The following is a 13,843-nucleotide window of genomic DNA, read 5'->3' as shown; positions in this document are numbered from 1 at the left end:
CTGTTAAAATTAAGACCTCTCTACTTGCTCTTGCTCTTCAATAAATGCCTCATGGAAGGCATCTTTCCTTCTGTTTGGAAGGTTTCTTTGCTCCGTCTTATCAAAAAGCCAGATAAGCCTGCCTCAAATCCACGTGCCTACAGACCAATTGCGCTGCTTGCTAATCTAGGGAAGATCTTGGAGCGGCTTATGGCTCTTCGACTAACAGCTCTGTTTCAAGAACAAAATCTCTTTTCTCCCTGTCAATATGGCTTCACCCCAGGTCATTCTTGCGAGGAGGCCTTGTCTGACTTTGTCTGGCACATTATAAATTCTAAATCCAAGTTTGAACTAGCTATTATGGTCGACTTCGAGGGTGCCTTTGACACTGTCTGGTGGGACAGCGCTCTTGAACGTCTCCGGTCTGCCAGATGCTCCTTTCATATGTACAAATTATTTCAAAACTATTTCTCTGACCGCTCAATAATTGTCAAATCCAAATTCCTCCAAGTCTCTAGGAAGGTTTTTCGAGGGTGTCCCCAAGGTTCAGTCCTGGGGCCCCTTATCTGGAACATTGTGCTTCAAGACTGGCTGGGCCACTCTCTCCAGAATTGCAAAATTTTTGCTTTCGCCGATGATCTGACAATTGTGGTCTCAGGCAGTTCTCCTGCAGTGTTGGAGGTGAATGCAAACCAGATTTTAACTGACCTTTCCACCTGGTCATTGGCTAACAAACTTAAAATTAATCCATCGAAAACAAAAATGATGCTTTTTAAATCCAATTTAGATCTCAGGCGGCCTCCCCAAGTCAAAATTTTTGGCAAGCGGCTTCCTATAGTCACTGAAGCAAAACTCCTTGGGGTCATTATTGACCATAAGCTTTCCTTCTATCCTCATCTGATTCATTTATGTACCAAAATCAAAAAGTTCACAGGGTCAATTATTCGAATTTCCAGAGGGGAGTGGAGTCTCTCTAGGAAGTCACTCTTTCTCTACTATAATGCTGTTTTCCTGCCCATAGTCACTTATGCAGCAGGAGCTTGGTTTCATCGTGCCACTAATTCCAAAATGAGGTTAAAACTGAATTCCATCCAGCGGAGCATACTCCTCTCTATTCTCAGAGTCTGTAGAACAGTTTCCACCGCTGCAATGCAAGTTATTGCGGGGTCCCTCCCATTGGATCTATTTGTCATCTACCGTGGCCTCTGCTTTCGACACAAAAAACAAATACCTTCAGAATTACTTGGAATCCAGCTAAATTTAAATGAAGATCCTAAAAAAGAGAAATCCCGATGGTTTAACGAGCTGATTAGCATCTGGCAGACCAGATGGGACACCACCGCACTTGGAATGACGACAAGAAAATTTCTGCCTGATGTGACCTTCTTACTCTCTAAATCAGTTAAAACTTGGTGCTCTTTAACTATGCAAACTTCCTTTCTGATAACAGGACATGGCTCTCTCAATCAAAAACTCTTTCAGTTTCGCTTGCATCACACTGATCTCTGCAGCTGCGGGAATACAGAAGATTGGAGTCACCTGCTCTCTAACTGTGCAATCTACGACGATCTTAGGGTGAAGCTCCGAACTGACGTTCCAGATCTCTCTCCGGGGAATGAGGAAATGCTTCTGCATAATAAGAATAATCTCTCAGCACTTCAGAACTTTGCCTCCGAGGTGTTTGCTCGCAGAAAAAGAATCAACGCCAGATTAGCGCACCAGAACAATCCACCAAATACAACTGTGTAAGCAAGCGGGACAATAGTTTTCTTCTATGGTTCATGTCTGCATGAATTGTCACTGCACCGATCCTAAAGGTCATCATTCCACATCTGAATTATTCTGGATACAAGAGTATTTATTGAAGACTACCCTTTTTTTTTTTTTTTTTTTTCTTCTCTCACCAGCACCAGTCTGTGTGTGTCTGTTTTTTTTTTTTTTTTTTACTATTAGTTTATTATTATTTTATTTTATTCTTTTATTTATTTATTATTATTATTTTTTTTTTTATTATCACGTGTCCTTTTTTTACCAGCACCACGGGTTGTGTTTACTTTATTATTATCATTATTATTTTCTTTTTCTTTTTTTTTTTCTTCTTTTTTTTTTCTTTCTTCTTTCTTCTCTTTTTTTTTTTTTTTTCTCTCCTTCTTTATTACAATTAAAATTTATTTATTTTTTATTATTTATTATTATTTTTTTAATTTTATTATTATTTTATTTATTTTATTTTTTTTTCATTTTATTTTATTAATATTATTATTATTTTTTCCCCTCTCTCGCTCCTTTCTTTTTCCTCTGGAATGGGCCCCCGGAGGAATCTGGCCCACCTTTTGGCAACATCAGGTGGGTCAGAGTCTCTTTTGAGGCGTTACGTGCTCTACTGGAACTGGCCCACCTTCCCGTGGTGTGGACGAGTACCCAGAATCATCTGTCCAGGCGACTGATGCTTCTGGGTAGCCAAGTGGCCAGAACATAACAACAGAACACACACATAAAACACACAAACGTACGTCACACACATATCTGGCCCATTTGTAGTGATACTGTTCTTCACAGAGACACGAGGCGGAGTTGAACAGACGTTCTAGGTGCCGCCCATTACATATACACATGTCCACATATATTGACTCAATGGTAACACCCGGCTAGCCTCCACGTGGCGAGGTATGGACAACGTCTGGTCCCATTAGGGGCCTGGCGGCCAATAAGCCGGATAAACAATGGGCACAACATATAACACTACTCATGACCCACACACTTCTAAATCTCTGGCTTTGACAGGGTACTGTCACCGATACATAGAACATTCGCGGAGATGGGAGAAATCCCAGGAGCCGCTAGACCCTCAATATACCTCATACCTCATACCTCATATTTATGTTGGCCTCTAGGTGAAGTTTTATTGCCTCACTCTTGTTCCTAATAAAAAGCGCCCTAGCTAGGGAGAAGGCAGTTCTGTCCGAGGGTGGGCCGGAGTTTTTCCACCGCTTCTGCATGTTCTGTTTGACGTGGAAGTTTTCAGAGACTTTTGGACTCCACCAGGCCCTTGAATGCTCTGTAATGGTTAGCTTTTTTGTTGCAGCATAGAGAGAGAGAGAGAGAGAGAGAGAGAGAGAGTGGCTATCCATCTTGCCATTAGGTCAATCCTTTGGAAGTATTAAATATTTTACCGGTGCATTATCTTCTCTTCGCGGAGGGGGGTATCATCCTTCCCATTGGCCGTTGCTGTGGTTCCTATTTGCTTTCGCTTTACACAACATTTTCTCAGAAACCCTTTCCTTTTGCTCAGTGACAAGTGAGAGAGGCTTGATTACCCCCAGCATAACAGGCAGCATATTCTGCGCTTTGATTTGCTGCAGATTAAGGTTTCGTCTTCAGAAGTATGACAGAGGTCACATGTCCCAGCAGTTACTGCGAGTGTAATGTTCTTAGTCTGAGTCTTTATTGCCGTTAGCAAGCAGCTCCCCGTTAATGCTGAATTAAAAGATTAAAAGAATTAGAGTCTCTGAGGAAAGGTAGCGGCCGTTTTCGACTCCTGAGGCTAACTATGCACTAACTAGCTAACTATTCATGCAGGATCAAATATAACCTTGAAACAAGGTCAGGCGGTTTTATGGCCAACGTCCATAGTTCAATTACTATTAATATAAAAAAATAATAATAAATAATTACCTTATTAAGGTACAGGTTAAAGAAGAGTATCACTATGTAACTGGTATCCTTAGGATCATGTAGATACTACACACGGAACTGTTCATATATGTAAGAGATTACGGGCGGCCCTAATATAATAATTAAATTTTTTTTTTTTTTTGATGGGCCCACTAGATGGAAAAGGTTCTGGACCACCCTCCCTGATGACGTAAAAAGGATCAACGGACCAGACCCCTCCGGGATGCAAAAGACATAATATACAAGATACTCTACTCTGGTCGGGCATCTAAGCCGTGAACGTGACTGACCTCAACTTTCCTGGACGGGTACATGACCCATTATTCACATGGGGACATAGTGCATAGTGCATAGTATTAGGGTCAGGCGCCACCTGTGGTTTCCCACATCTGCGCCATATGTTCGCTGTGAAGGAATACAGTACTACTGTAAATGCCAGAAAAGTGTTGTGTGTTGTATATGACATGTTGCGTTAGGTTCTGTTGTGTGTCCTGGCATTTGGCCGCAGGGCCTCTAGTGGGCCGCCAGGGTCGCCAGAGCTTCCTGGACGGAGACAAAAAAAAAAAAAAAAAGGAGGGTATAGCTAGAAATATGGAGGTTGTAGGCGAAGGTATCCTCCAGGTTATCAATGGAGCAATAAGCGCCATCAGTTGAAAGGGGAACCTGGGAAGGACGATAAATAAGACACAGCAAGAGAGCCGTGTGCAAGTTGCCACTGAGGAATGAGGTGGTCCATACGCCAGTTGATCCTATCCAGGTTAAGATCAGTTGGCCAGTTAGGTTAGGATCAGATGTTTGGGTTGTTCCTATTTTGTGTTGGCAATAGGGTGCTCCGTCTTGTGAAGAGGGCTTGTGCAAACTTGGTAAACTCATAGTAGCAGTTTTCTTCTGTGATGAATAAGTGTTCATTTCCTTGAGGGTTATCTTGTATACGAGTAAACAGGATGCTGCGGAGGTCGTCATAGTGTTCACAGGTATATACTAGATGGTTCCAGTCTTCTATTTCACCACATGCACAGTAGGGGTTGTCAATGATTCCCATGGATGTTAATTTATGGTTTATTGATCCGTGTCCAGTAATGAGGTAGGTGGTATGGGGACACTCGTTCCGACTGCCTCGTTGGACCCGTGTCTTTTCCCCACCTTGAACAGCAGATTTTCTGCCAGTGCACCAATTAGCGACCCGAGCTGGGCTCTCTTGCCTGACTTGCTTTCCACTCCCCTTCTGTGGTGGGGGGGAGGTGACTGTCGTCTTGTCTCTTCCCCTCCTTGCCACCCCATTTTGGCGCCTCCGTAGCCAGATGGGAAGGAGCAGCTTCTTGATTAGACTGGGGTTCGAGCCCGTCACCACCAAATACGGAGGATGCGGAAAGGTCAGGGATATGCTCCTAAAAACCAAATAACAAACAAACCCCGGGGGCTCACATCTGGTGAGTATAGGCTTGGCACACCCAGGGTCCTGAGCTGGATATCATCATTCTTCTCTTTCTTGGTGATTCCCTTCTAGTTCTCTCTCTCTCTCTCTTTTCTCTCTCTCTCTCTCTCTCTCTCTCTCTCTCTCTCTCTCTCTCTCTCTCTCTCAGGGTAACTCAGCGAATTTTTTTTATTATTTTTATTTTTTTTTTTGGCCTGGTGCAGCATAAGCCTCAGGCTTCCTTGCACCATATTGCTAATAATAATAATAATAATAATAATCACCCCATTTTCCCCTCTGGTGAAAATGGGGTGGCAAGCGCTACACGAATGCACTACATGTCAAGATTTAATCATGTTCGCCAATAATTTCGGTCTTTCTAATCCTAGCGCTATCAACCCCACGGGAAAGATCACATTTTTTTCTTCTTTCTTTTTTTTTTTTTTTAGGTCCTAGCCACTGAAACCTCAGGATATTAGTTGGCAGGACCTGCCAGAGTAAATTTCAAAGCTACTGGGTATCTGGTCTGCCTCCACGGGGCGAAGAGCGGGCAACGTTGGGCCTCAGCAGGGGTTCAGCGGCTAAATGGCCACAAGAACAACGGTATACGTATACAATATCCATATACTTTTAAAACTCTGGCTTTTCCAGTGAACTGGCACACTCACAATAAAAGCAACGCGGAGATGGGGTAAATCCCCTGGTGCCGCTTGACACTAAATACACTTTACACTTTAAACCTAGCTAATGTCGATCTGAACTAAACCACTCGGTAAGGCAATTTATTCCAGCGATGATCGACAGCGCATTAATTAATTGCAACTCTGCAAAAAGCCTTTGACTCAGTACCACACAAGTTGCTTTGCCTCAAATTAAAGCACATAGGTTTATCAGGTAATGCCTTATCACTTATGTCTAACTTCCTTGAAAACAGGAAAAGCAGAGTTCATTTTGAAGGAAGATACTCCTCCACTTTCCATATACAAAGGGGAGTCCCACAGGGTTCTCCTCTGGGGCCATTACTCTTTGCTGTATATATTAACGACATACAAGATTGTATGCAACATGTTGACATCAAAGTGCTCTCATATGCAGATGACTTGAAAATATACAAATCCATCAAAACAATACAAGACTGTGAATCACTGGAAAATGGACTAGACACCATCACCCGATGGATCACAAACAATGGTCTAACACTAAACTTAAATGCTGCACCATGTCTGTCGCAGACTATCACAAAAAACACAAGATTAATTATCCCTATAAAGCTAATAATCATGAGCTATTGAGAATACATGAGGTTTCAGATTTGGGAGTATGGTTTTCTGACAAGGAAAACTTCAACACACATGTAAATAAAACTACAGCTAAGGCATCCAAATCCCTTGGACTGCTTAAAAGAATCTGCTTCGATTTCACCAACGTACAGCTCATAAAAACAGCTTGCATAATGATAATCAACCAAATTCTAGAATATGCCTCACAAATCTGGAATCCTCACACCAAAATTCTTATAAAACAACTGGAACGTATTCAGAAATCCATAGTCAGATTCCTGATATACAAATCTAGGTTGGAATTGAACACAAAATCCTACGTTGAATGGTGCATTCACTTCGGGATTGTACCACTCTACCAAAGAAGAGGTGCGGCAGACTGCAAATTCCTAATGCATCTCGTGTCTGGAAAGTTCGATGCCCCCGAGCTGCTCTACCTCATCAACTTCAGCTGTTCTCCAAGAGTCTTGAGAAGACAAAATATGCTGGCACAAGAGCCATTCAGAACTGATCAACTCAGATTCCATTACTTCAACAGAACTGCAAAATTGCTGAATGAATCCAACATTGATATCCTAAATATCAAAACATTAATATCAAAAAAGAGCTACAAAGGTTTTACAATCAAACTAATAGAGAATGAAAATAAATGAATAATTTAATAATAACAACAATAATAATACTATAAAGATAGGTATACTTAGCTTTAACAAAAAAAAAATTTTTTTTTCAATGAACAAAGATAAGAAATAACAATTAGGAAAAAAAAAAAAATAGGGATAACAATAAGAATAATAACACAAATCAGTCAATGCAACTACTTAATGTGAACTATCAAGAAAAGAAAACAACAAAATGCTTAGAAATACAAATTTCTCTGTTACCACAGCTTTGCTAAAATGCAAATCGCTTGTAACGTATGATATGCATTGTATATGTTGTAAATTGACCTTGTATATTTGAAATTGTATATTGATACCTGACATTGTGTACAGATTGTAAATAGAATGATTACTGTATTGCTGCTGTCAAATTCCTCCTCTGTCAGGCTTCGGCTGTTTTGGAGTAATAAAAAAAAAAAAAAAAAAAAAAAAAGACTTCCTTAAGTCCAGTATATTAATTTTCCCTGATGGTTTATATTTATGTTCCATATGTTTTGTGTCCCATATCAATTTGAAAATTCTACGATCATTCAGTTTGATCCCCCCCTCAACTTTTAGTGCTATATGCATCTCATCAGTTTACCCCTGTGATGCCTTATTTCCAGGCTATGTAACCCACACCTTTGTAACCTTTCGTAACGGAAAATGTCTGCATGGAAAGATCTCAGATCTCCTGTCAGCTGAAACAACAAGAACATTTTGAGAGCATTTCAAGAGTGGCTGAGTTAGTTTTTGTGCAGGAGGTATATGGTTTTCCTGGGATTTTCACTAGATATGTTTTTCTGCAAACTCGTTTTAAACACGTGGTAATTATATGGTTGCCTTATGTAATGCGGCAATCTTGGATCTCATTAGAAACAACATAACCACTCTGAATGCGCGTGCATGCTTCGATTTTTCTTTCATCTCATAAGAAGATAAGAATTACTTTTAGTAATAATTTTGCTTACCTCCCTCCACTGGCGGTTCCAGTTTTTCGTATCCTTCGGGAACGAAATCTTTTAAAGTTAAAGAAGTGGAATTCCTTAAAAAATAAAAAAAATTCCAGTCTATAACTTTTATACAAATTCTTAATAATTCTTAATTTATAAATCAGTAATATTTGAAACACGTTTTGACTGAGTTGTTCATTGTATAGGAAAATGGCTCCCAGCAGTTATCAATTGTTATCTTCCTGAGTTTATGTTGATACTACTCATTTTCAACCCATTTTTAAAATTGGTTACTTTAGAAATTTGGTTATATAGTTAATGTAAGAGTTTTGTTTGGTTTTTTTTTTTTTTTGTTTGTTTTTTTTGTAGGAGAGGGAAAAACGGCAAATAGCAAAGTTTTATAATTAACTTTTAGACTGTTGAATGCGATGGGTCTGTGACACAGACTTACAATTCCCCTTTTTACTATCATTATTCAGTAAAGCCTTTTTATACCCCAGGGGCTCGCATATGGTGAGTATGGGTTTGGCACACCCAGGGTCCTGAGCTGGATATCATCATTCTTCTCTTTCTTGGTCATTCCTTTCTACTTCTGTCTCTCTCTTTCTCTTACCCCCCTCCCCCAGGGTAACTCAGGAAATTTTTTCGTTTGGCTGGTGCAGCATAATCCTCAGGCTTCCTTGCACCATATGGCTAATTATAATAATAATCATAATATAAAGTAGGCTTTTTTAAAAGTTTTTATAAAGAAATCACTACCTCTCAAAGTGTACATTCGAAAATGAAGTAGTTAACCATGCCATTTTTTTTTTAAATGTGGATGCTTGTTAACTGAATGGCACATTCATGGGACAGTTCTATAGATATTTCAATGGATTTTATGTATCTTAAACTAATCACAACTTTCCTTCACTTGAGTGCATATTAAATTCACATGGCTTCATTCCTCAAACGTGTCTTCGTTTTTCTTTTGTGACGATGAAATTCTCTTCTCGCAATTTTATCTTGATCCTGGTTATTTTTAGCAAAAGGTTATTTTTTTTTTCTTTTTGGAGCAAAAGTCAAATTTTTCAGCTGCCCTCTTCGAAAGTCTGTATGTTATCGGTTTCCACGTAAATGTTCTTTTAATTTTGAATTGAACTACGCCGTGGTTCTTAATGAATGATATGAGAATTAACTTGGCGGCATCGTCATCTATTACCCCAAGCCGTTCTTCTGAGAAGCCATTTATTTCCAGCACGTCATATGCGCTGTCCCAGTCAGTTGAGAAAAGGTATCTGAGGACAACCTGTGGTTTTAAGGAACTTGTAGAAACTTTTCACTGTTTTATTATTTCGGGGCTAGACCGCCAGGTGGCCGGTAGTACAAGTTGATGGTAAATTGTGCTCTCTAAAGTAACTTAAATTTAGTAAAAAATCTAAGTTATTGCCCAATATGATAGATATCATCTTATACTGGACGCCAAATGCTTTCCAATCATACGGGTCATGGAGGCAGTGGACTTATAGCAGATAAGTAACTTTTAATTTTAATTTGTGTTTGAACAATTTTGTTAAAGCCGAAGCAAACGACTGCCATTGTTTGACCGGCTGAAGGTCACTGGTGTGAAGGTAGCTTTTTGGTCACTATATTGCCTTCGGCAGTAGTTGCCCGCCCGCGACCACCTGTAGTTAACCCAATAGACTTAAACGCTATTGTTCTTCCTACAACTCTACAGCAGAATAGTAAATTGACTACCCTTCCCCAATTAATGCTTGATTTGGCATCTGCTACTTATAGCTCTGCACGAAAACTGAACTTGGCCTGTTATAACGTACGATCACTCATCGGTGAAGACAGGATATTGGAGCTGGAAAAGGAATTAGAAAATGTGAATTGGAATATCATCGGTTTGGCTGAAACAAGAAGAAGAAATGAATCACTTATAAGTTTATCAAGTGGAAATCTGCTGTACACCAATGGAAACAGTGAAAGGAGTGAAGGTGGAGTTGGGTTTCTGGTCCATAAAGATTTTAAAAACAATATTTTGGAATTCAAAAGTACATCACCAAGGGTGTCAAGACTAATACTCAAGATTTCTAAGAGGTACAAGCTAAAGATTATAATGATTTATGCACCAACATCGAGCCATGATGATGAAGAGGTTGAAGAAATGTACACCGAAATTGGGAGTCTTCTAGATGAGCAGAAAACCCACTACACTATTATTATGGGGGACTTCAATGCTAACGTTGGAAAAAGGCAAAACAGCGCAGAAAGAGGAACTATAGGAAATTTTGGAATTGGTGAAAGAAATAAAAGAGGTGAAAGACTTGTGGAATTTTGCAGAATCTCAAGGACTGTCAGTAATGAACACTTTTTTCAAGAAAAGGGTGAACAGAAAGTGGATATGGAAGAATCCAAATGGAATAACAACTAATGAAATCGACTTCATCCTCACTAACAGAAGATATATTGTGAATGATGTTACCGTCCTGAATGAGGTAAATGTTGGAAGTGATCATAGAATGGTAAGATGTACACTTGATATAAATGTCGGAAAGGAAAGGAAAAAACTGACTCGAGTAAATAATACAAAGGTCTTTGAGATAACAGAGGAGGAGAAAAAGCAGTATGTACTGGAACTTAAGAACAAGTTTGAGCTTCTGCAGACTGCTCAGGACCAATATATCGACTAGGAATATTACAACTTTCTGAAAGTGATAAAGCCCAAGAAACCTATAGAGAAACAGAAATCCAAAGAAGAAAAAATTAGTCAAGAAACACTTGTCATGATGAACCGAAGACGACAAATAAAGAGCAAGAAAAACACTGACAGGGAGAAAATTGAGTATACTGAGTTATGCAAAGCTATTAGAAAGAGACTCAGAGAGGACATAAGAAGATTTAATACAAGAAAAGTAGAACAAGCATTAAGGGAAAACAAAGGATTTAAATCAGCAGCCATGAGCAGTAATACAGAAAGACAAATGATAGTGAAACTGAAGAATAGCGATGGTGTACTTATAAACAGCAGAGAAGGCATAATTCAAATAGCAGAAGACTACTATAGAGAATTATACAAGGAGCAAGAAAATGATGCCAGCAGTGGGGAAGATGGATTTCAAAGTAGCAACACATACGACATACCCGATATTCTTCCGGATGAGGTAGAACGTGCATTGAAGAAAATGAAGAATCGGAAAGCCCCTGGGGAAGATGAAGTTACTCTGAGTTGTTAAAATTGGGAGGAAGAGACATAACACAAAAACTGGCAAGGAACTTCATAAAGTGCATTAGAAAAGGTGTGATGCCTAAGCAGTGGAATAATGCAATCATAGTTTTGCTGCATAAGAAAGGAGATAAATCAGAAATTGGAAATTATAGACCAATTAGCTTGTTATCCCATATCTACAAGTTGTTCACAAGGGTCATTACTAACAGATTAGAAAGAATACTGGATGAGAATCAACCGAAAGAGCAAGCTGGCTTTAGGACAGGATTCTCAACTATGGATCACCTTCACGTAATATCACAGCTAATGGAGAAAGCAAATGAATATAAAACACCATTATGCCTGGCATTTGTGGATTATGAAAAGGCATTTGACTCCATACAGCATAAGGTAATGTTTCGGGCACTGGAAAGACAAGGCATATATACTCCATATATTATGATTTTGAAGAAAATATATGAGAGTGCTATATCCTTTATTAGACTAGACAAAGACAGTAGCAAATTTAAAATCGAAAAAGGAGTTCGACAAGGAGACACAATATCTCTGAAGCTGTTTACTGCTGCCCTTGAGGAAGCTTTCAGAAGATTAGACTGGTCGCAGAAAGGAGTCAATGTGAACGGAGAGTACCTAAACCATTTACGATTTGCAGATGACATTGTGGTCATAAGCAACGATCCCAAAGAATTAGAGGAAAATCTGAATCAGTTATGCACAGTTAGTAGGGATTTTGGACTAAAGATGAATATAGCTAAAACAAAAGTAATGAACAAATATGCCACGGAAAGGGAAATAATGATTGAAGGAGCAGTAATTGAAAAGGTGGAGTCATATACTTATCTGGGACAAGTTATTAGCTGTAATAATGATAAATGGCTGGAAGTCAAGAGAAGAATAAATTTTGGATGGATAGCATTCAGGAAATATAGTCACATACTGAAGAGCAATATCCCAGTTTGTCTGAAACGTAAAATAATGAACCAATGTATACTCCCCACCATGACTTATGGAAGTGAAACTTGAGCACTCACCAAAAGAATGGAAGAGAAGCTGAGAACTACACATCGAAGAATGGAACGAATTATATTGGGAATCAGACTGTTAGATAAGAAGAGAAACACATGAATTAGGCAGCAAACCCAAGTAGAGGACATTCTTATCAAAACTATAGAACTAAAATGGTCTTGGGCAGGACACATAGCTCGAAGACATGGTACCCAAGAGGAGCTAGAAGAAAACCTGGAAGACAAAGGCGGAGATGGATAGATGAAATTCATGAGTTTTTGGGTAGTAAATGGATGGCCAGTGCTCAAAACAGAAGGAACTGGAAAGTTGCTGGAGAGGCCTTCATCCTGCAGTGGATTGAAAATGGCTGATGATGATGATGATGATGACTTATAGCTCCGCATAATGGCTGGAAAAGTAAATGCACATCGTAGAGCTTCACTGCGTTCCTGCAGGCAACCGCACCAGTCCTCGGGGGAAGAAAACTCGGAGGGGGTTCCCTCCTCAATCGCGATGACTAGAAACAAAATTCGGACCACGAAACAACAGGCTTCCGCGGCAAATGAACACGGCATACCTGCCGCGGACAACTCTCCCGGCGGCGACGATGCCGATTGTAATGGGGTGAACAGCGATTGTGCTCCTGCAGCATCCACGAAGAGACTTCCTACCTCAAGAAAAAGGTTCTCAAAAGACCCGAAGCATCTGGTCACTCCCCCCTAAACAACGGGAGGATGAAGAGGAATGGGATGAAATGCCGAATTTATTCAGCAAAGATTTTCCCAACCTGAAAATTATGCACAAACTGAGGAGCAAAACGGAATACTGACTCCGTAGCAAAAACAGCAACGTCACCAGAGCCGTATCATTACAAATTTCGCGCTGCTGGGGCTCTTTAGAGAAGAAGTTATATGAGGTCATTATAGAAAATGAACAGCTGAAGGCCACCAATGCCCAACTCCAACAAACTAATAAAACTCTATCTAAAGTAACCAAAAATCCAACTATAGCAGCTCTGAATACCGGGCTACCTTCCAACCAAGCTTCTGATGAAGATACTCGGCACCAGTTGTCTTATGCTGCCACGCTCAAACTACCTGAGATCCCCACCACACAGAACAAGCATATGCTGATTATAAAAGCTAGAGAAGGGTGCGACATCCCAGATAGCGATGGAGTGAAGGACACCGTCCTAAAGAAGATAAAACCAAAATTAGACAATCTCCAAATCAAAAGCATTCGCAAGATTCGCGACAAAGGGATAATATTGGAAGCAGCCACTAAGTCAGATCTAGAACAGATCAAGTCTTGCGGTACAGCTAAAGATCTAACTCTTACCTTTGAAACCCCTAAACTCAGGGGACCAAGTTTAATTGTGTTTGATGTAGACAGCTCAATCCAGAAAGTTGAACTACTGGAGGGAGTATATAACAGAAATCTCTTTGAATCCATGAGCAAAGAAGAAGCCATTAAGGAGATGAAAATTCAATTTTCCACCAATACACGGACTCGTGGTCGGCTTAATTGGGTTATAGAAGTGTCCCCCAGGATAAGGAGATTCCTACACAGACAGCCAGGATAGAATTTTTCTGGGCTGGTCATCCCACAGATTCAGAGATTTTGTACCAGTCCTGAAATGCTACAAATGTCTTGGTTATGGGCACACCTCTGCTAAATGTCTT

The 13,843-nt window shown here is 39.9% G+C and overlaps 1 protein-coding gene across 1 annotated transcript in view; it reads right to left on the bottom strand.

Moving 5' to 3' along the window:
* The window catches only part of LOC150076595 (glutamate-gated chloride channel alpha-like), a 288,441-nt gene that overhangs the window by 88,023 nt on the left and 186,575 nt on the right, over window positions 1-13,843 (bottom strand). The window contains exon 3 of the mRNA XM_090387386.1: window positions 7,961-8,034. Within this exon, the coding sequence (XP_090243512.1) occupies window positions 7,961-8,034 (74 nt within the window). The remainder of the gene's footprint in view (window positions 1-7,960; window positions 8,035-13,843) is intronic.

Source organism: Mastigoproctus giganteus, chromosome 13 (assembly GCF_048544385.1).
Source record: "Mastigoproctus giganteus isolate SK-2022 chromosome 13, ASM4854438v1, whole genome shotgun sequence".
NCBI lineage: Eukaryota > Metazoa > Arthropoda > Arachnida > Uropygi > Thelyphonidae > Mastigoproctus > Mastigoproctus giganteus.
The sequence above is the reverse complement of the archived record's forward strand: the minus strand, read 5'-3'. Positions and strand labels throughout refer to the sequence as shown.